This window comes from Bubalus bubalis, chromosome 2 (genome assembly GCF_019923935.1).
Source record: "Bubalus bubalis isolate 160015118507 breed Murrah chromosome 2, NDDB_SH_1, whole genome shotgun sequence".
NCBI lineage: Eukaryota > Metazoa > Chordata > Mammalia > Artiodactyla > Bovidae > Bubalus > Bubalus bubalis.
This window is the reverse complement of record NC_059158.1, coordinates 181,178,900-181,202,392: the sequence shown is the minus strand read 5'-3', so window position 1 is coordinate 181,202,392 and position 23,493 is coordinate 181,178,900. Positions and strand designations below refer to the sequence as shown.

The window sequence follows — 23,493 nt, the reverse complement described above, 5'->3', positions numbered from 1 at the left end:
CCTTATCTGTGAAATGGGGGTGATACGATATCCATATTGCAAGATTGTTTTTAGGTAGAGTTGATAGTTATTGCAAATTGCTTAGCATACTATATGGCACATTGTAAGCACCAAGAAATGGGAGTAATGTTACCATCCCTGTTGTTGTTATCATTGCTTTGATACATCGGGCCTCCTCAGTTAACAGATGAGGAAGCAGGCCTCACCAGAGGTAAGCAGTGAGTCAGAGAAGGGGAAGAGGTGACCAGCACCCAGGTGTTCAGGCATGGCATGTAAGTATGAGCTTCCGAGCTGAGGAGACCTTGGTTCACGTTTTGGGTTTGTCATTTACTATGTTTGAACTAGTTGCTTGGCCTCTCTGAGCCTTGGGTTCTCCATCCTTAAAATGCCTCCTGAGATGGTTGGAAAGTGGAGAGAGGACACATGAAGGTAGCAGAGAGCAGGGCCGCTTAGAAGGCACTCAGCAAGCAGCAGTTCTCCCCACCTTGGCTGTGGTGCTGCTTTCTTCTCTACTTAACCCAGTGGTTGGTTAGTTTGTTTTCTCAAAGAGATAAGGGAGACATGGACCCCTTTGAGAATCTGTGGATACCCAAACTCAGAAGGTTCCTAAACCTTTGCTAATAGTGGGGGTGAAAATTTAATAGATCCAGACTGAATCCAATCAATCTCTCCTTCTCCTCCCTCCCTCTTCTCTTTTCCTTCTCTTTATTGTACAGCCCTATGTGTTCCAGGCAAGCTGCCTTTATTTATCTCACACTTTTTCTAACAACTTCCTTCCAAGGGCATTTTCAGCAAAGACCACACCCACACTCTCAGTTTCTGGGGCTAAGGGCATGGTGTCCCTTAAGTTTCCAAAGCATGAATTTCCTTATCTGTAAAATGAATTTGTTGTTGTTCAGTTGCTCAGTTGTGTCTGAGTCTTTGCAACCCCATACACTGCAGCATGCCAGGCTTCCCTATCCTGCACTATCTTCTGGAATTTGTTCAAACTCATGTCCATTGAGTCAGTGATGCCACCCAACCATCTCATCCTCTGTCGTCCCCTTCTCCTCCTGCCTTCAATCTTTCTCAGCATCGGGACCTTTTCCAATGAGTTGGTTCTTTACATCATGTGGCCAAAGTATTGGAGCTTCAGCATCAGTCTTTCCAATGAATGTTCAAGACTGATTGCCTTTAGGATTGACTGGTTTGATCTCCTTGCAGTCCAAGGGACTCTCAAGAATCTTCTCCAACAACACAGTTCGAAAGCATTGAATGAAAGTAAAATGGTGAGGGTTAAGAAAATATTGTTGGTTAATAGCACTTTGCCAGGTATGTTCACACATAGTCTCACTAAGTCCAAACTTCATAATTTCATGAAGTAGATCTTTCATTCAACTCAGTCAATATTGAATGCCTACTATGTTCTAACTAGCTTTAGCCACAGTGATGCCTCATGGAGCTTACATAGTGGGAAGAGACTATAAAAACATGAACCACTAAATAAGGCAGTTTCAAATTGTGATAGATGACGTAACAAATGTGAACAAGAGCTAAGGGAAGGTGTTTAGGTTTCTACCTGGATACAGCTTGTATAAATTCATAGTATAAGAGTATCAAAGTATATCCTTGTTACTTTTTAATTAAATTTTTTTTCAATTTTTATGGTAGCTTTTTTCCTCCTATTAAATACAGATTCTCAGTGGACTGCTCTTCAAGGGCATTATAGAATGCTTGAGCTTGCTCTCTTAGACAAGAAGGCCTCAGTTAATAGCCTTAGTTAATAGAGAGTTTAATTGAATCAGATTTCAAGGCAAGTCTATGAAAGGTGTGGACTTTGGATCTCAGACACCATTCCCTGGAGCTGGCGGTCTTCACTTGCATCACCACATTTGAGGAGGGCAAATCCAGTCTGTGAAACTCAGAAAGATGCCATGCCTAAGTAAAATCACCAACTGAACATGTCTGAAGGATGTGAAACAAAGGTGAATGTAGTCAGTTCAGAAAAATGGGCCCGTTGAGGAAGAGAACAGTGGCTACAGCTGTGCAGAACAAAACTGCCAAGAGGGAGGGCTTGATGTTCCCTTTACAGCAGAACGTAATATTCTCTTTACCAAGGCCATGGTTTTTCTCTAATAATTTCTGCTTAAAAAATACCTTCTGTATGTCAGTTACGTAATATGACATGTTAATGAGAAAATCTACAAGGAAACAATTTCAGCCAGTTTAAGTAACTTGACTACCGCCAGCATTGGTAGAGGTGGGGATTGGAGCTCAGATTGTCTGAGTCCCACCCAGTGTCCTTTACACTCACCACCCCACAAACCTAAGATGCTGCCCACTTGGTAAGACAGAGGAGCGGCAGAGCCCAGGCCAGAAGAGGTACAGGGAAAGCCCTCCGTCCACCAGGATTCCTCACCCAGCACGCAAGTCCAGCCCAGAGAATCCCACTGGACCTTTTTCCATGAAAGGCAAGAGCCCCTTTCTGCTATCTAAGACAAACTGGTTGGTTTTTATTTTTTGTTATTTTTTTGTTATTTTTACGTTTTCCTCTTGTCTTTCAGTGTTTAAAATGACTCCACTGCCAACCAGCCTGAGGTTGCTCTTTTCCAAAATCAAAAGACCTTTAAATTGTGTTTGTTGTAAAAGTAGAAGATATTTGTTACAAAAAGTCAAAAATGCGCATAGCAGAAGATGAGAGTCCCCGTACCCATTTTTCTCCCCCAATATAGCTTTAAATGTGCCTTCAGAACATGTTTTGTTGCTGTTTTAAAAGATGGGTCTTTTACGTTCTCTCTCAAAGGGATCTAACCTGAGCGCTCTAACCCCCTCAGGTTTTCAGATGACACTCTGGACTGGCCTTAAGTTGAATAGTAGTTAGCTCAATTTATAGGGACGTCACCTGTATGCTAGGTGTTGCTGATCCAAGGTGGACAAACAAGGGCAGACTTTAAGGAACTCACTCTGTTCCTTAAACCAAGGATGAGATGGTAATCCCCCAGTGAACATATACGGAGTATCATATTTAAAACAGGTTAAAAACGTTCTTTTTAATCAGAATGACAATGTAATTAACTGATCTGAGAAGTAGACCAATATTCAAGTGTAAGAGTTCTTTACTTTGCAGGTGACCCTGCCTCCTGCTGAGATAGATGGGGTGAGATCTCTCCCTGGGTAGATCCTGTTCCAGTGCCCTAAGTATATGCCAGGTCAGTTAGTCAGCAATTCTGCTTCAGGAATGAGCCCATGTATCCATTATACCAATGTTACATTTTCAAAATGGAAATTAAGCATTTCCTGTGCAGGAGAGGGAGCTTTTAGGCCTGGGACTAAAACGCAAGGCTCCTCACACCAGTTTGATGTGTTTTTCCTTACACCCTGTGATTGAGTTCTAGAGCACCGAATGAGTATTAATCTTCATGGACTTTTTATCCATTGCTGACTATATGGATTGGATTGTGCTGGGCAATAGAGATTTAAAGTTGGACAGCTCAAGAAATTCCCTTTTGTTGGAGATCCAGTGGTTAAGGCTGTTCACTTTCACTGCCATGAGCCTGGGTTCAGTCCCGGGTTGGGGATCTAAGATCCCTCAAGCTGCACGGTGCAGCTTAAATAAAGTTGGTCAGGTCAGTCACCTGCATTTTGTGCTGAATAAACAGCCCAGTGACAAAACAGAAGAATAAATTGACAATTTACGCCCCAAAAGGGTTAGTTGCAGAGGAAAGGGCCTGGAGCAGAGGGGTGGAGGGCTTCTCGATTTAGTGAATGAAAGCTCATTGGAAGAAACAATTTATGTCATTTCTTTTACTTTTCCTGGAGCAGAGACCCAGAGAGCTACTAGGCTTTCCCAGGTTGGGTGAGGAGTCAGGCTGGGTACATTGGGGAATTGCTGATGGTGGTCAGATTACTCTGTAATCCGATCTGATCTAATCAAACAAGATGTAATCAATGCTGGTATTTTAAACCAATTTTCAACTGTTTGAAGTGAAAGTTACTCAGTCGTGTCAAACTCTTTTTCTACCCCATGGACTGTAGCCTGTCAGGTTCCTCTGTCGGTGGAATTCTCCAGGCCAGAATACTGGAGTAGGTAGCCTATCGCTTCTCCAGGGGATCTTCCTGACTCAGGAATCAAATCAGGGTCTTCTGCATTGCATGCCGATTCTTTACCAGCTAACTACCAGGGAAGCCCCTTCAACTGTTCAGTAGCTGTTTCTAGCCATGATAATAGTTTATTAATTGTAAAATTTAGTGCTTCTGGGATGAGGGTAAGAACTCTCAGGGATGGTGTCTTGGACTGGTCTGATTCAGGCCCTACTGGTTTAGAGGAAACAGCCATTGGTTCATTCAAGAAGTATTTATTTGGTACTCGGGTACCAGGCAGTGTTCTGGGGTGAAAGTGAGACATGGGCTGTTACCGCTTGTAGCTAAATTGTTTGACAAGCGGGGCTGTTACCGCTTGTAGCTAAATTGTTTGACAAGCGGGGCTGTTACCGCTTGTAGCTAAATTGTTTGACGTAACGAATCCCTTTCACTCTCTGGGCCTCAAATCGACCTATTCAGAGATGTGCGTTCACCGTGAACCTGGACTGTTTAGATTCAAATTCCAGCATCACTTCTTTGCTGTTATGTGACCACAGGCAAGTTAACTTCATCCCCCTGAGCTACGGGTTCCTCATCTGTAAAGTGGGGATAATATGACTCGTTTCATTGAGTTGTACTGAGAGTGAAATTAAGCAAACGCAATCACTGGGCTTCAGTGCGCCCAATCAAGAGTGGTCACTAGCTTTAATCCCTGCTGATTTCATTAGCCGCAGACCCACTCAGGAACCACACACAGGTGTTATTTAGGGCGTGGCTAACAGCGCAAGGGACCGGCCCGGATTTATAAAACCAGGGTCCGGCGCTGCGATCCACAGTCCGCCTCGGCTGGACAGCGGAGCGTGGTCTTTTCGGGCCTTGGCTCCGCGCCCCCGAGGACCAGAAGCGGGGCTGCCCAGCGGCGACCAGTGCGGAGCACCCGGCGCGCCGAGACTAAGCGACCCCCTGGCTCCCGGAGCGCTCGGCCGCCCGGGTGCGCTCAGTGGACCCGGGTTCCCGGCCGCGGGGGCGGGGCCTGCGGCCGAGCGGCGGCCCCGACGCACCCCGCCCTCCCCGCCCCCCGATTTCGCCGAGGCCCGGAAGGGACCGGTCGCGCTTCCGTCTCCGCCGGGGATGCACGGAGGGCGGAGCCGCAGCCCGAGGACGCGACGCGAGCCCAGTTCCGGCGAGGAGGCCGCGCCAGTGACAGCGATGGCGGCGGAGTCGGCGCTGCAAGTTGTGGAGAAGCTGCAGGCGCGCCTGGCCACGAACGCAGACCCGAAGAAGGTGAGCGAGCGGGCGGCCGGGCGGGTGCGGCGTGGGGCGGGCGTTGGGCGCGGCGCGGCCCGGTAACGGTCGCGGGCCCGGGCCCGGCCGTGGGGGGCTCGGACCCGCGGCGCGGTCCCCGCCGGGCTGCGGCCTGCGGCGGGGAACTTCGTGGCCGTCCGGCCGCTGCCCAAGCGGTGGGGCCCGCAGGGCGGCCGTCCTCGACGGGCCGGGGCCTCGGCTTGTGCCGGCCCCGGGCGCCCGCGGGCTGCTGCGGGGCCGGGGCGCGCTCCGCGCGGACGCCGCGTGCCGGCGGGGCTCGCGGAGTCCTCCCCCGGGCGTCCCGGGCCAGCTGTTTTCCTGTCGGGAGAGCTCCCCGCCCGGAGTTAACTCCTGCCCGCTCAGCTACTCGCCCTGCGCGATCCGTCCCCTGATTTCTTCCCGTCTTTTTGATGTTTGTTGGAGAGAAGAGGGTAGCGGCGCGGAGGGGGGGTGGGGGGTGTCTCTGCATGCGCCTGATGGAACCTAGGCTCGGTGTGTGGTCCCTGCGTCCTTAAGACGTTTTTTAATTCCTTTCCGCCTTGATAATTAGATCGTGGACTCTTTTTTTGCTTTCTCAGTAGGTCTCTTTCAAAGCAAAAATAAACCTCATGTCACCCTAACTAAAAACTTAGGTTGTAATTGGAAGAGGTGGGGAGAAACAGGGTTAGAGGTTGCAGCTAGATTTTTCTTTTCCTTCTGGCATTGCTGGAAAGGTAAGGGCTACCGTTTCTGGCAGCTGCGATTGATGGGCAACCATTTTTAATTGTGCTCGGCGAGTTTTGTTCCCCCTCCTTAACTGTTTTCATAAGTTAAATGCATGTTTTTGGGGTGTTTTTTTTTCTTCCGACTTTTCTTCCATTCAGCTTCTCAGTGATTGGGAGAGGGTCCGGTGGATGTTAGTGTTTTTTTAAATTATTGAAATACAGTGATAAAAACACTCAAGGTGTTTGACATTTCTGTCAGCATTATAGCTGCTGTGTACAGTCCTTAAGAGTTTGATTTGTAAATCCCAGAGTGCCTTTTAAAGAGGAAATAATCCAGGGAGTCATTAGAGATAAAATGGTGAGGAGATTTGAGTTCTAATTTATTTGCTAGCCATGGACATTGCGGGGGGGGGGGTGTTCCTTGCTAAGCCAGTTTCCTCACCTGCTTCTTCTAGGACAGCACTAAAAGGCGGAAGTGCTCAGTAGATGTTCATCTCCACTCTTTACAGTTTTTCTTGATGGGTCCCTTTCTCTTCACCTTGCTGTCTGTCATAGGTGAGGTTTTTTTCTGTTTCTAAAGGCTGTATCTCATTATCAGAGCACTTGCTTCTCATGCATACCTAGCTCAAAGATCAGCTTCTTCAGGACGACATTTGAGCTTTAAGTCTGTGAAAACTGAAATGCTTTCACTTGTTTTGTGTTATATTTTCTATCCTGGCTTCAATACCTAGTGGACAGGCATATTTACAAGTTTCTTTTTACAATAACCCTTTGTGGGCTTCTAATCAATGGTCATTATTTCTGAGTACTAGCTTGTTTTCCTGGACACTGTAGGTTTGCTACTGACTTTAAAACCTTAAAACAACATTATGTAAATCCCCTTATCTCCACAGTTTCATCTTCCATTGGGTTTAAAAAAAGAAAAAAAAAAAAAAAAGCACCATGTAGTATCTGTAGCCATTTCCCCACTAGAGCTTGAATTTTGAAGTAGCTTTTCTAGTTGTTGATGTGCATGAAATTTAAAAGTAAAAAAAGGTTTGTTTGACTTCTCAACCTATTCCAGCTAGGAGTGATTGTGAGTATCTGGGCACAGACAGTCATCCTAAACTTCTGACTTTGCATTATGAAGATCATTTTTGCAAAGGGCACAATAGTTGGCATTCACAAATGAGCTAATGCAGAGGGAAAACTGCAAGCTGGCACCCCGGCCTTCTCAACCGTCTGTTAACCCAACAAGCTCCCACAGGTTGTTCTTGAAATTGCAAGATGATTATATAGCAGTATTGAAATTTGAAACTAAATCTTGATTTCAAACCATTGTTAACCAAAGGGTTGATCCTACACCTCTGTGCATGGATTTTCCAGTGTTAAACATACAGATGTTTAACTATAACTCTGTTTTCACTTTAAGCCCATGTATAATCTAGCTTACTTGGGGGGAAATGTATGAGGCAAACCAGGGTCATTTGGTTCCTACTATTTAAGTGGAAACAGTTTTCATGGCTGGTCAAGTTACTTGTCACAGGTTATCGTTTGAACATGGAAACTACCAGGAACACAGTTTGAAGGCAAGTGGAGAACAAGGGGTCAACACCTTGAACATCTTTAGCTCTTTGGGATGAAGTAGTGTGCAAAGGACACTGAGATTCTTAAGCATGGACTGTGCAAATGTTTTCGGTTTCTCAATGACTTGTTAACAGTTCTTGCAAACTACAACTGGTCCCTGAGTTTGGTAACAGCAAGTTTCCACCTACCTGAAACTGGTTTTAGAAAAGGCAGAGGAACCAGAGATCAAATGCCAACATCCGCTGGATCATGGAAAAAGCAAGAGAGTTCCAGAAAAACATCTATTTCTGCTTTATTGACTATGCCAAAGCCTTTGTGTGGATCTCAATAAACTGTGGAAAATTCTGAAAGAGATGGGAATACCAGACCACCTGATCTGCCTCTTGAGAAATTTGTATGCAGGTCAGGAAGCAACAGTTAGAACTGGACATGGAACAACAGACTGGTTCCAAATAGGAAAAGGAGTACGTCAAGGCTGTATATTGTCACCCTGTTTATTTAACTTATATGCAGAGTCCATCATGAGAAATGCTGGACTGGAAGAAACACAAGCTGGAATCAAGATTGCCGGGAGAAATATCAATAACCTCAGATATGCAGATGACACCACCCTTATGGCAGAAAGTGAAGAGGAACTCAAAAGCCTCTTGATGAAAGTGAAAGTGGAGAGTGAAAAAGTTGGCTTAAAGCTCAACATTCAGAAAACGAAGATCATGGCATCCGGTCCCACCACTTCATGGGAAATAGATGGGGAAACAGTGGAAACAGTGTCAGACTTTATTTTTGGGGGCTCCAAAATCACTGCAGATGGTGACTGCAGCCATGAAATTAAAAGACGCTTACTCCTTGGAAGGAAAGTTATGACCAACCTAGATAGCATATTCAAAAGCAGAGACATTACTTTGCCAACAAAGGTCCGTCTCGTCAAGGCTATGGTTTTTCCTGTGGTCATGTATGGATGTGAGAGTTGGACTGTGAAGAAGGCTGAGCGCTGAAGAATTGATGCCTTTGAACTGTGGTGTTGGAGAAGACTCTTGAGAGTCCCTTGGACTGCAAGGAGATCCAACCAGTACATTCTGAAGGAGATCAGCCCTGGGATTTCCTTGGAAGGAATGATGCTGAAGCTGAAACTCCAGTACTTTGGCCACCTCATGCGAAGAGTTGACTCGTTGGAAAAGACTCTGATGCTGGGAGGGATTGGGGACAGGAGGAGAAGGGGACGACAGAGGATGAGATGGCTGGATGGCATCACTGACTCGATGGACGTGAGTCTGAGTGAACTCCGGAAGTTGGTGATGGACAGGGAGGCCTGGCGTGCTGCGATTCATGGGGTCGCAAAGAGTCGGACATGACTGAGCGACTGATCTGATCTGATCTGAGGATGCCCAAAGAGCTTTACCTTTTTAATGCTTTGTTCTTCTTTGTACCTCATTGAAAATAGAGAGGCTCTGAAGCTGTGTTTCTCTTGGCTTTGGCTAAATTGGTTTCAATATCTCCTGGGTTTTAGTTTTGTCTGCTTTGAAGTCGCCCCTTCTAACCCAAAATGAAGCAGAAAGATAGGATTTACACTTCAAGTTAGTGCTAGGCTTCAAGATGACACACCTTCAGTGACTTCTAGCCCTATCTTATATGTGGCCTTTATAGAGGTCCTGGTAGTGACCTTTCCTCTGCAGACTCTAAACTGTCTGACATTGTGACACTAAGGAGGGACTCTTCTGCTTTGTGTCACGTGTGCTAAGAGGAACATTTTCTTTTCCTCTTTTCTAAGGACAGTGTTTTTTGTTTTTGTTTTTTATGTGGCTTTGTAGTATTAAGTTGGCCAAAGGGGTTTTTCTGTAACATTTTACCAACCCAGTGCCTGCTGTGTTAAACACACTTGACTGACTTGCTTGTTAGGCAAGTTACCTTAATCTCACTGAGCTCAATTTCAGTATTTGTAAAATGGGAAACATAAAATCCATTTTATAGAGTTGGTTAACGAGAATGAAATGAGCTAACAGGTGTAAGAGCTTAACGTAGTAGCCAATGCACAATAAATAGTATTCAATATATAAATGCCTTCCAGAGAATGGTGTTAGAGGAGACAATCTGTTTTTTATCTTTCCAGATAGTCTAAATTTTCCTTTTTAAGAAAAGGATTTGGCAGGAATCTTTGCACCCATCACTTGGGTGACAAGAAATACACATATACTTTGTCCTGAGTTGGATGATGGTGGTGATTGAATTGGAAGTGGAGCATAGTTTTCCATAGATACACTACTTGGCTTCTCAGTTGTTCCCAGTCAAACAAGATGATCACATGTGATCCAGTTGCTCTGCCTAGCGACTGTGTTCAGTAATTATTGAAGTAGAATGACCAGAAAAACATACTTACTACTCCACCTAGTAGTAATATGGCATACTAAGTATAGCCTGGGCTACACATGTAAAAAGAACAGATCCTGTTATCAGATATTTAAATATAAAGGCAGTCATAGTTAATCTATTTTGAACAACCTGTACTTTTTGGCATTCCTTGAATGCAAATTTGGAGAAGGCAATGGCACCCCACACCAGTACTCTTGCTTGGAAAATCCCATGGGCGGAAGAGCCTGGTAGGCTGCCGTCCAGGGGTCGCTAAGAGTTGGACACGACTGAGGGCCTTCACTTTCACTTTTCAGTGTCACGCATTGGAGAAGGAAATGGCAACCAACTCTGGTGTTCTTGCCTGGAGAATCCCAGGGATGGGGGAGCCTGGTGGGCTGCTGTCTCTGGGGTCGCACAGAGTCGGACACGACTGAAGTGACTTAGCAGCAGCAGCAGCAGAATGTAAATTTATTTGTATATACATAAACCTTTCCTAGAGAATGGCATAGCAGTCATGACTTTGGTTAGAAGTGGAGCAAGTAGGAACTGGCTGAGAATATCTGGTAGAAGATTATGGGTAGCTGTTTAACTTTAACGAATGGTCAGTTGATGAATGAAATGATTAATAAGCACTTATTGAGCTTATATAGCATTCCAGGCACTAGGGCTACAGACATGGTTTGAATCCTCACAACCTGTGAAGTCGAGACAGGACTCAGTTCTGTTTTGCAGATGAAGTAATTGGGGCTCAGAGAGGTTAATGACTTGCACAAGATCACCCCACAAGAAAGTGGCAGGGGCACACTGAAGCCTGTCTTTGGCTGAGACTCTATCTTAACAGCTCTGCTATCCTGATTTTGATCAAGTTCAAGAGACTATACTATAGAAAAGAAATGTGGCCAGACCCAGATTGCTTCTCCAGTCTACCCAGACATTTTCGTTTACCATTTGCAATGCAAAGCGCCTATTCTAGCAACTTGAAATTGGTCTTGGCTTCCCACTTAACATCAAAAAGCAAACAAACAAAAACCCCAATTCTGTTAAACACACTTTCTCTGGAAATGTGATTCCCTTTTCCTGTAGAGACTTCTTCTTTTTTTTTTTTTTTTTTTGAGACCTCTTCTTTTTACTTTCCTCCATGAGTGATTTCCTACATTCGGCACCTTTCTCAGAAATTCTAACTGGGGCAGAGCGGTAGTTGTTGATGACTTATATTAGAACTGATAGGTCTTCCCTTGGTGTCGCATAGTGGTTGAAAGCATGGAATCTAAAGCCACAGAGCCGAGTGCATCTTGCCCTACATGCATCCTGGGACAAGTAACTTAACTTTATTGAGTCTGTTTTCGTTCTTGTAAATAGGATAATAACCATACTTAATATTGTATAACACAGGGTAAGCACTTTGCCATTAGATAGTATTCTTTGATATTTGTTCAGGGAATGATTATGATTTTATAACAATTAATGTGTATTTAATTTCTCTCTGCAGCTATTGAAATATTTGAAGAAACTCTCCGCCCTGCCCATTACAGTAGACATTCTTGCGGTAAGAGCTGTGTAATTTTATGTATTATACAAGTGTATCCATCTCCTTTGCAATCGGAGAGATTATACAGTAAGGTTAAGACCATGGGCTCTAGAAGTGAAGGAAACCAGACACAAGGTCACATATTGTGTGGTTTTATTGATATGAAATGTCTAGAGTAGGCAGATCCACAGACAGAAAGTAGATTAGTGATTACCAGGGGTGGGAGGAACTGGGTTTCTTCTTAGGATGATGAAACTGTTCTAAAGTATTAATTCAGGGAGTTCCTTGGTGGATCAGTGGTTAGAACTCTGTGCTTCCACTGCCATGGGCCTGGGTTCAATTCCTGGTTTGGGGAATTAAGTTTCCACAAGTTGCACAGTGTGGCCAAAAAAAAGTATTAACTCAGACACCAGATGCAGTACTCTTAGGTCAGGATCTGACACCTGCCATAATCACTCTTGTTATTATTTTTAAAGTTCTAGAAGTGTTTTGTGTCTTATAAACCATGGGCTTGGTTTGTTTTTTTTGTTTGTTTGTTTGTTTTTTACTGTATTTTTGCTGTTCTGGGTTTTTATTGCTGTGCACAGGCTTTTTTAGTTGCCACGAGCAGGCTTCTCATCACAGTGGCTTTTCTTGTTGTGGAGCACAGACTCTAGGGCAGGTGGGCTTCAGGAGTTGTGACACATGGGCTGAGTCACCCCGAGGCATGTGGAATCTTTGGGACCAGGAATTGAACCTGTGTTCCTTGCACCAGCAGGCAGATTCTTAACCACTGGACTAGCAGGGCAGTCCCTCCAGAGGTGTTTTAATTTAGTGTTTTCCTCTTCTGAATTTGGTATGCTTTGCTACTGTGTGTCGTTAGAGGTTTGGCTCACTGACACAAACTAACTTTGTACTCAGACTTGTATGTTTTTGGATGAAGTTTTGGTTTGTTGGAATGCAGGAGGCTTTATTTCTTTAGAAAATTATGAGCCTAGTTCCACAACCTTCCAACGATTCCTTTGTCAACTTTGTAGGAGACTGGAGTTGGGAAAACGGTAAACAGCTTGCGAAAACACGAGCACGTCGGTAACTTTGCCAGGGACCTGGTGGCCCAGTGGAAGAAGCTGGTTCCTGTAGAACGGTAGGAAAAGTTCTCTTATTCCTTCTCTGCCTTCTTATTTAAAATGTTTATTCTGCCTCAATTATAAAAAATAAGCCATGATCATTAAAGAATATTATAAAATATTTAAAAAGTAGAAGAATAAATTTCTCTTTTTGGTACTGCCTCATGGCTTATGGGATCTCAGTTCCCTGACCAGGGATTGAACCTTGGGCCACAGTAGTGAAAGCCCAGAATCCTCACCACTAGGCCACCAGGGAACTCGAAAGAATAAAAATTTCTAAATTGTACCCTTCAGAGATCAGCATTATTGACATTTTGGAATGTTTCTTTCTAAGTTGGTCTTAGTCATTTTTATACAGTTGTGAATAAACTGACATAAATTACTGCCCCTTTTTAATGTAACAAATTCAATATTTCCCTGTGTTGAAAAGCTTTTTAAGCATTTTCACGTACACAAGATACTTGATCTTTGTAGCCTGTAGTTAAACTCATCATGTTCCATTTATGGAATATTTGAGTTTTCCCAGTTTTAAAACCTAGTTGAGTATCTTTGAGCAGAACCTTCTTCCCAAGCCCATGTTTCTAACTATGTAAACTCTTCATCTTTTGTCATGTTCAGGTTCTGTGACTTTGTCCTGTGAACAAGGATTACCCTGAACTTTTTCTCTGTTTTTTCCTTTTGTTTTAGAACCACAGAGCCTGAGGAACAGAACTTTGAGAAGAGCAGTTCTCGGAAGCGCCCCAGGGATGCCCTAAGGGAGGAGGCAGAGATAGAGGGGGACTACCCGGAAAGCTGGAAAGCCTCCAGCAGCCAGTCGTACAGTCCTGATAATAGACAGAAAAAGCACAGAAAACTCCCAGAGCTCGAGCGGTCTCACAAAGTATCTCACAGTCATGCGAGGAGAGATGAAAGAAAGAGGTACCACAGAACTTCTCCAGTTTACTCTTCAGACCATGAGTCTTCCGATTACGGCCATGTTCAGTCCCCTCCACCATCCACCAGCCCTCATCACATGTCTTTGGACCATTACAGACCCCTGGAGGAGGACCATGAGCCCTTTGTTCCCCACCAGAAGCCTGGCAAAGGCCATAGTAATGCCTTTCAGGACAGACTGGGGGTCAGTCAAGAGCGACACCTGGGGGAAGCCCAGGGGAGAGAAAGCACGAGTCAGAGCAAGGAGCACAGATCTTCCCATAAAGAAAAACGTCCGGCGGATGCCAGAGGAGACGAGAAGTCTTCTCTGATCAAAGAAAAGTCACACAAGGTCGTCTCCAAAGAGGAAAATCGGAGGCCGACCTCTGGGGACAGCACAAAGGAGAAACCGCCCTCTGGTGTCAGGAAAGAGAAGGAGAAGGAGGGCAGCGCCAAGAAGAAGGTCTTACCCGCCTTGGAGGTGGCTTCAGACAACCACCTTAAAAAGCCCAAACCTAGAGACTCCGAGAAAACCAAATCAGACAAAAACAAGCAGAGTCTAGAAAACTCAGACATGGGCAAGGGGGCAGGAGACCTGTTGCCCAAGGCAAAAGAGAAGGTTTCTAACAACCTGAAAACTCAAGAAGGGAAAGTCAAACCTTCGCATTCAGATAGAAAGTCGGTGGCTTCCTTCCCTAAAGGTGAGGAGGCAGATTCGGATGATGAATTTGAGAAACCCACCATGTCTTTTGAGTCATACCTCAGCTATGACCAGCCCCGGAAGAAAAAGAAAAAGATTGTGAAAACTTCAACCACAACTCCCGGAGAAAAAGGACTTAAAAAAAATGATTCAAAAAGCACTAGTAAAAACTTGGACTCAGTTCACAAATTACCTAAGGTGAATGAAAACAAGCCTGAGAAGCTTCCGCCAGTTGGAGCCGACTCAGCCAAGCTGAAAAAGGTAACCCCTGCGGCCCCTTCCACCCAGAGCACCTGGGCCTGCAACCCCACTGCTGATTTGCTTGGCTGGCTTTTCCGTGACTTGCTGAATTTCAATCTGAAATAATTTCCTCCTGGCCTCTCTGGCCACCAGGGTCGGTAGAACCCGAGAAAACTTTTTCTGAGGCATTCCATCGCGCTGGGCCCATCTGTGTGTCTCCTGACTTAGGTGGTATCAGGCATGGCTGCTGCCTCTCCTCCAGGCTGCCTGTGAAGTTACTGCCACATCAGCACTGCTGGGCATCGACTGTGGGAAGGAGCTGTGCTGGTAGAAAGGGGCTCTCCAGTCACTGGTCTCTTCTCTGCAGGTCCCCAGCGATGTGTTGCCAGTATTACCTGACCTCCCATTACCTGTGATCCAGGCCAATTACCGTCCACTTCCTTCCCCTGAATTGATGTCATCTTTCCAACCAAAGCGAAAAGGTAATTTGCTTGTCTTTTTTTTTTTTTTTTTTAAGGAAAAAGTGATTTAAAAAATTTATTATCTGACATCATGAATGGTGCATTTTCTAAGAGCACAGGTTCTAGAGTTGGATGGCTTAGGTTTGAATCCCAGCTCTGGCCTCTACTACAAGTTATATGATCTTGGGCAATAACTTAATTTTCTTGGGCTTCAGTTTCATACTCTGTGAATGGATGGAATAGTGGTGTCTGCCTATGAGGTGGGTTGAAAGTGATAATGCTTGTAAAGCTCTGAGCTCTGGGTTTTTACACAGAGTAAGTGTTCGTTAAATCTTAGCAGCCGCTATTACTAGCAGGCTTCTGGTCTGTACATTCCACAGGGGCTTAAAAAAGGTCTAGGTTTTTTCTGGGTTTGGTTTTTTTTTTTTTTTAAGGTTAGTTTTAATAGCAAAAGAATTTGACACTGCATAGGTGTTCCTTTGTCTATGGGGTCACACAGAGTCGGACACGACTGAAGCAACTTAGCAGCAGCAGCAGCAGGTGTTCCTTAGTAAGAGGCTCACAGATGGATCATGGCTCATCCACACCATGGCATCCTATGCCACTTTTTTTTTTTAAGTGGAAAAATCTATGTATTGAGGTGATTTCTAAAATTCAGTAAATGACAAAATGATAGTATGTTATTGATTAAAAGGAATAAAATGTTAGCTTGTTTTTGCATAGACTTTCTGGAAGGACATAAGAAACTGTCTAATTCTTTTGCTTTCTCAGAGGCACTGGTTGCCTCAGAAAGGGAACTGAGAGGCTGAAGAATGGGGTGGAAGGAGAGTTTTCATTGAAGAGCCGGTGCCTTTTTAAAACTTTTTTTAAAATCTTTTGATGGCAGCACATGGCATGTGAGGTCTTAGTTCCCCCACCAGGGGTTGAACCTGCGCCCCCTGCATTGGCAGCTCAGAGTCTTAACCACTGGACCACTAGGGAGGTCCAGCTTAGTGCCTTTTATAACTTATATTCCTGTTTTTCTTGTCTTGCAGCACTCTCCTCACCCCAGGAAGAGGACGAAGCTGGATTCACCGGAAGAAGAATGAATTCTAAGATGCAGGTCTATTCTGGTTCCAAGTGTGCCTATCTCCCCAAAATGATGACCTTGCACGAGCAGTGCATCCGGGTGCTTAAAAACAACATCGACTGTAAGTCACATGCTTCTCTTCTGCTCCCTGGCACGTTGGGTCACTGGGTGACTTGACCGCTACTCAGTCCCTTTTACCCTCGATCCTCTGCAGCGATCTTTGAAGTGGGAGGCGTCCCATATTCTGTCCTTGAACCTGTTTTGGAGAGGTGCACACCTGATCAGTTGTGTCGAATAGAAGAGTACAATCACGTGAGTGTCCTGCTTGGATGGCAGGAGGGCAGTTTGCTGGCTTGTGTCTGAAAAAATAGGTTTGTCTCTGATTTGCCACAGTGATGGGCAGGCAGCAGTCAGAGCACTGTTCTGGGTTTGCCTATGGGCCTTTAAACAAGCAGAGTGTTAGCCCCTGCCCCTAGCATCTTAAGTAGGCCTCTTAGGCTAGAATCAAGGTGGGATTAAAAGGTGGGAGCGGGGAGAGGTGGACCATTTCCCACACGTCCCTTGCGCTTTCCTAGATTCAGAAGTCAAGGGAAAATTCTAGAAGCACAGCCCGTGGGATCCAAGGCAGGGATTGAGCTTTGTTCACCAGACACCTGAGTGTCTACACGGAAGATTGACTGAGTGTCTTCTAGAGGCAAACAGATCTATCCCCCAGTCCTCCTAAGGCCGGAGACACTCATTTGATTGCGTGAGCTGTCCCTCTCTGGTTCAAAGGATCTGTGGCATCTCCTCCTCGGGCGGCCCCTGGCCATGGCGGTTCAGTGTGGTGCTGGGGGAATGCTTGGACTGGACTTCAGTTCCTTCCCTGCACAGGAAAAGACTGATCTGAAGCTAATTTGGTGTTGTCTTCTCTCCTAGCCCCTCAGCCCCCAGCAGCAGTTAGCAGTGCCTTGCACTTAATATTTTAATTCAGGGATTTGGTTTTTCCCGGAACCAGGGTGCTTCACAGCACTACTGCTGTTACCGTGCAGACCAAAATACTGCGAGGAACCGGCCGCCCCGGCAACTGAGGGCAGAAGGAGGAGGCAAGAGCGCGCGCGTGTAAATGACATCCTGGTTCTGATTTTAGGTATTAATTGAAGAAACGGATCAATTATGGAAAGTTCACTGTCACCGAGACTTCAAGGATGAAAGGCCGGAAGAGTACGAGTCATGGCGGGAGATGTACCTGCGGCTTCAGGATGCACGAGAGCAGCGGCTGCGAGTCCTCACAAAGAACATCCGATCTGCACATGCCAATAAGCCCAAAGGTAAGACTGCAGGCCGGGACTGGCAGAAGAGTGAGCCCTGTGCTCTGCTCATGTCAGGGCTGTGGCGGGCTCAGCTAACCTCTGGCCCCTAGCACTCTCGCATTTGCAGAAGTGGGCAGAGGGCAAGGTGTTTGTTCTGCCACTACCCATGCTACCCTACAGAGAGGTTTCCAGGGCTGGTCGATTATCCACTACCTTTGGAGGCCCTTGAAAAGCCTTTGTCTCTTAACAGCATAGATTATTAACAGTAGCATCTCAGCTCAAGAAGGCAGGTATTAACCTCCATTTATCCACAGGCCGACAAGCAAAAATGGCCTTTGTCAACTCTGTGGCCAAGCCACCTCGTGATGTTCGAAGGAGGCAGGAGAAATTTGGAACAGGAGGAGCAGCTGTGCCTGAAAAAATCAGGTAAGACCTCTGTTCCTCTGTGGTTCTGCCTGCTCAGGGAGAGAGCCCGAGGGCAGGCCCTAGGGCAGGAAGCAATTCATTTTGTCTGGGGGAGGGGGGAGCCTGAGGCCAGAATGGGTTCTGAAGGCTGTCCTTGACCCACTGGGCCCTAGCTCCCTGAGCCGCAGCTTCCATGGCTGCACTGTGGCCCGGATAATGACCCCTGCCCCTCAGAGAGTTCTGGATTACATGGAGAACAGGGCCTGCCTCTGAGACTCATTCCCTAAGGCTTTCCCTTTCTCTGCTTAAACAGAAAACATGTTACTGCAATGACTATGTTATCTAAGTACGTTTGCATTTTCAAAATACAGATTTACACTGAAACAGTGAAAAGTTAGTCAAGATTATCATTCATCCCAAAGACTACCATGTCACTTCCAAGCTATGAGCAAAATCGAGGTAGCCGGTCCACTGTTCATAGCCACAGAACCGAGTCCGCAGGTCAGCCCACTTCAGGCTGTTTGTGCCGAGGGTCGGTTTCTCCTGCTTTTGACTTTCAGCTTTGCTCTGTGTTCCAGGATCAAGCCAGCGCCGTACCCCACAGGAAGCAGCCGGGCTTCCTTCAGCAGTGGCAGCAGCAACAGCTTTAATGCCAGCCCTGAGGAGCCGGCCTACGACGGCCCGAGCACCAGTGGCGCCCACCCAGCTCCAGTGCTCAGCAGCACCGTTTCCTATGATCCTAGGAAGCCAGCCGTGAAGAGTAGGTGCCTCGGGGCTCTGCTCAGTTGCCTCAGCGCTAGTCCCCACGAGCGTCGGCGCCCGTTACGTCGTCAGTGCGGCGCCAGCCGTGCGCCTGGTGTGTCGGGTGTGGCGTGCGTGAGCCTTGCCCGCGGCTGGTCTGAACATCAGCGCCTCCTTCCTCTGCCTTGTTCATATGCGTGTTGTGTGTATCGTTTAAATTTTGAGCGTAGTGAATATTCATTTCGGTGCTCTGCTTGTTGTTTTTTTTTTTTCAGCCTAAATGTAGACTTGCTTCTCTAGGCAACAGCATGGAGTTAACAGCTGAATGATTTTGTTGAAGTTTTATAAGCCCAGCTTCCAAGTATTTATTTTTTATATCTAGTTGGATCTAGTTTGTGTCTCACTAACCTTATTACCATAGACAATCCTAAGTATTCTGCAGGGGTGTCCTGACTTAAGCATTATTCTGTATTGACTTCAGGGCTCGCAGGAGCGTGGGAGCTTTGGCTGGGCTCAGGCTAACCCATTTAGAAGCAGGCTAGTCCTTCTTAGGTGGTATTTGCATTTAGCTCATCTCAGACCTGTTGCTGCACAGGACAGGTATGAGAGTGGGTGCTTTTTGCTGGTTTGGATGTTGGTGAAGCAGAGTTAAATTGCGGCTCAGAGTGGCCTGTAGAGTCTGGCATGGATTGAAGCCCATTTCTGTCACTTAGCGTACAGGGGCAGCCCAAGAGACTTAGAGGGAGTGATTGTCGGGGCCCTGGTGGGTGCTCGGGAAGCATTCGCTTTGGGCTGCTACTTGCATCGGTTCATCTGGCTGCGTAGAGCCAAGAGTAGCAAGCCTTGGGTTTGCCTAAACCACTGGTGTCCAAACTGCCGTGGATCTGAAACAACTGCCTTGTCTCTCTTCACAGAAATTGCCCCAATGATGGCCAAGACGATTAAAGCTTTCAAGAACAGGTTCTCCCGACGATAAATCGAGGACTTACCTTGGAAATGAATTCTGGGGGGAGGAATACAAGGACGGTGGGGGTTGGGGAATGGAACTTCCAGAGGAGACCAGAGCCTTCCACTCCGTGGAAGCTTTCGGTCCCTGAGTCCTGCGCCGTCAGCGGGCGTGTGCCTGAGCCGGTGTCCGCAGCCGCTGCCTCCTTGCCTGGCGAGCACTTCAGAGTTCTGAAGACGTGAAGCTTCGCTCTCACCGAGGATTTTAAGGTCGATTGTACCTTTGTTGTTAATTAGCTTCTTTGTAAACTATAAGACATAGTTTTAATTAATAAATATTGCCCCCAGATTGTATTTATATTACCTCCCTCTGCCCCCAGTTTTTCTGTTCTGTTTTTTTTTGGTCCTCTCCCACACACTTAGCCTTTTATTTTTAGGGCTCTTTGTTAGAAGCCTAGTGGAAGTCTTTCTCCTGTCCCAGTTCATCTCTCCTGAGCGGACTCTGGTCCAGAGAGAGGACTGGGTGTCCCCGGAGCCTGTGCGGGGCACGCTGCGCTGCGGGGTGCCTGTGTTGGAAGGGGAGCCTGGCCTGGAGACCGGCGTGTTTAGGGCGGCCCCCTCCCTCCGGGAACCCGTCTCAGTGTCGCGCTGCAGTCCTGCACAGGTGCATCTCTTCCCTACTCATCACATAGTATTTATTAAGGGACGTTCTAGAGTCTTCCCCCCGCCCCACCATTCTTTTTGCCAGGTCCCGCTTCTTTTGAGGCTTAACTTGAGGACACAGAACCCCAGTATTTTTACAGTTTCCAGTTTCTAATTGAAAACTTGAGGCTCCTTTTCCTCCCTGACTTTTCCCTCTCCCCACTGGCATGGGGCAGAAGACAAACACCTGGCGGGGCTTTTTGTAGGCCCCCAATGCAACTTAAAGAACCAGCACTTTAATCTCTTACTCCCTGTGAATCGCTGAATGGTTTTAAAAAGTAATGCTATGTTGGAAATCGGTTTTGTTTTTGCCTTTTTTTAAGATCATGTGATTGAAAGAGCACAATTTGCTATGTTTTGTAGAGAACTTTGCAGCTTGAAACTGTCTCTATCTTTGAGTCTTTAAGCCAGAATTCGGAGGAAAGGACCAGTTTAAGGAAAGGGTTTGAGCCACAGGGGCATCCACAGGTTTGGAAGGGAGAATCTCACTTTGGAGTTGACATAGGACGAAAGATTAGAACTAGGAGGACAGCGTCAGTGTTCTTGGCTGTTGAAGGGCAGTGACCTAGTAGGAACCCCCTTGGTCATGACCCTGGTAGAAGTAGATACTATAAATTGGAGATGCCCATCCTTTAGAAGTCTGAGAAGCAGATTGAGGGTGTGGTTAGTGTGGCAGCCCATGGAGCTTGGCAGTTGGTGATCCCTTTGACAAGGTCACTCAAAGCTCACAGCATGGAGCCCACTGTTTTTAACCATCCTGTAGACCTCAGGCTAATGCTGAAGGTTGCAGAGCGACACAGCAAGAAGTCTGTGCAGCAAAAGCTGCATTGTTCAGCGTGCATTGCTGCGCAAGGTGCCTGAGGGACGCAAGTATCGCTGTGTTTTAATTTGCTGTGTTTTTGAACTGGGTAAATGCATTCTTTCTCTTGATCATATGTGTTACCGTTCCACCAGTCCCCCGGCCCACTCCCCAAATGTGGCACTAGGAAGCCTCTTCTCTAAAACCACAAGCGCACCAGGGTCAGGCGCCAGGCGTCTGTTGCCTGGGACAGCTTCCTCGGTGTCCACACCTTGAATTTGTCTCTTTACCTGTGTGTTGAAGTCTCTGCCACTGAAACCAGTTTTCCATATTTGATTCAGTTGTGTGTGATTTAATTTCCTTCATTAGGAGTCTTTGAGCAGGGAGGGAATAAAAGACACACCCCAGCATCACTCCCCATCTTTGGATCACCCGTTTACATAGAGCCAGATCTTCCTCCCGCCCCCTCTAAGAGTGTCTGCATCAGGGATATGACTTGGTGGGAAGGGTGAGGGAAGAGGAGAAACCGAGTTTTCAAACGACCGCCTCTCCTGGATTGTTGAAATGGCTGCAGAGCAGACACAGGTTGATGTTGAACCTTTGGTCTCATTTGTGAAAACTTGTGCAATTCCTTTTTTCTGTGCTACACTACACACAAATCACCAAATTGCAAATTAACCCATTGTGATCCTTGGTGTAATGAACAGTTTCTTTGGGGCTTTTTCTTTCTTTCCGGGAAGTGGGAGGGAAAGGAGCAAGGTATTATCTTGCTCTTCATTTGTATTTTGGTCCCAAAATGTAAATACGATTTTCTATGTTACTTTTTTGTGGTAACTACCAAGATGAATATTTTAATTAGATAAGTTATATGAAAAGAAAGGAAAATTCCATGTCTAAATAAAAAAAAAAAAAATACCCATATTCTGTTGTCTTTCTTCCGTTCTTCCTTATTGTGTCAGAATGGTAGTCAGTCACAATGTCTGGTTCCTGGGCTGGAGGCAGAGATCTTAATCCCTGGGCTGGGCCGTAAAGGATGTTGAATTTCTGTCTGTATTGTAGCACAGCTGTTCTGGGGAAGGGGGACTCCCAGCGGGGAGAACCCTATGAGCAATGCAAGGCAACTCAGATACAAATGAGCACTTAGTTTAAAAACTCTTGGCTGGGCTGGGGAACTTGCATGTTCACAGCAAATACTTGTGTTGCCCCTGCTCTGTCGCTGCGTAAGACAGACACGGCCCTGCCTTCATGCAGCAGCATCTAGTAGGGGATACAGTGATGAAATAACAACACAAATAGTTTGTGTTTTTCTTTTATGGCTGCACCGCATAGCTTGTAGGAGCTCAGATCCCTAGCCAGGGATTGAACCCAGCTCCTCAGCAGTTAAAAGTGCAGAGTCCCAACCACTGGACTGCCAGGGAATTCCCAAAATCATTGTTTAAAATACAGATTTCTGGGCCCCACTACAGAAATCTGAATTGGTCTGAAGTATGATCTGGAAAAAGGTACTTTTTCATAGGCCTCCCTCAATGAGTTGCATGGGTAGCCTGGTTTGGGAATGCCTAATACAGTGGGACGAAGAAGGCAATGGCACCCCACTCCAGTACTCTTGCCTGGAAAATCCCATGGACAGAGGAGTCCGGTAGGCTGCAGTCCATGGGGTCGCTAAGAGTCAGACACGACTGAGCAACTTCACTTTCACTTTTCACATTCATGCATTGGAGAAGGAAATGGCAACCCACTCCAGTGTTCTTGGCTGGAGAATCCCAGGAACGGAGGAGCCTGGTGGGCTGCTGTCTATGGGGTCGCACAGAGTCAGACACGACTGAAGTGACTTAGCAGCAGCAGCAGCAGCAGCAGTACAGTGGGAGGACAATGCATGAACTTCGGAGTAAGTCAGATTCAGGTTTAAATCCTGGCTCCACCACTCTAGCTTTGTGAAATCTCTCTGAGCCTCGGCTTTCTCATCTATGAAATGGGAATAATGACACCTCGCAGGAATTCTTAGAAGGATTAAATGAAAGAAGTAGAGCTCAGTAAGTTTTAGTGTCCTTCATTCTCTCCAAAGGTGGAATGAAAGGCAAAGTTTTGTTTCCAATTGACAGGAATTAAAGCTTTAGGGTCACAAGCTAAGCACTATTCTGAGGTCAGTCAGTCCTTCCTGATAACTGAAATCTTAGCCCCTGCTGCCCCAGATAGATTAGTTCAACTTCTCTGTTTTAGACTCCTATCTCTTCCAGGTCCTTTAAACCATAGCCCCCAACAACCACCAAAAAGGCAGCCACTACCTAATTTCTTGTTATCTCAGGAATCACAAATGCCAGGAATTTGGTGTAAGACAGAAGTGGTGGGAACAGAAGGAAAATGAGCTATTAACCCAGCTCCACTTGATTGTTTCCAGGTAGACGGCAGGGTCCAGTGTTGCCACATCTTATGAGTTTTAAATAAAAGACAGAAATCTAGATGGATGTGTAAAATCCCCCAGTTTCTAAAACCCTGTGTCACAACTATATGCGATACTTCAGAAAACCTATATATGAAGTGGATGATTCTCCAGAAATAGAACTTATCAAAATGACCCCTATAGAAATGGCAAATCTAAACAGACTAATTACC

The 23,493-nt window shown here is 46.1% G+C and overlaps 1 protein-coding gene across 1 annotated transcript; it reads left to right on the top strand.

Annotated features, from left to right (window-relative positions):
• Positions 1-1,165: 1,165 nt before the first annotated feature.
• Positions 1,166-21,799, top strand: ELOA (elongin A). Its single transcript, XM_025278743.3, has 11 exons — positions 1,166-5,343; positions 11,470-11,526; positions 12,525-12,631; positions 13,302-14,487; positions 14,834-14,948; positions 15,962-16,117; positions 16,211-16,308; positions 17,126-17,306; positions 17,603-17,714; positions 18,272-18,453; positions 19,349-21,799. The coding sequence occupies exons 1-11, from the start codon at positions 5,191-5,193 to the stop codon at positions 19,408-19,410; spliced, it is 2,409 nt and encodes an 802-aa protein (XP_025134528.2). The 5' UTR covers positions 1,166-5,190; the 3' UTR covers positions 19,411-21,799.
• Positions 21,800-23,493: the final 1,694 nt, after the last annotated feature.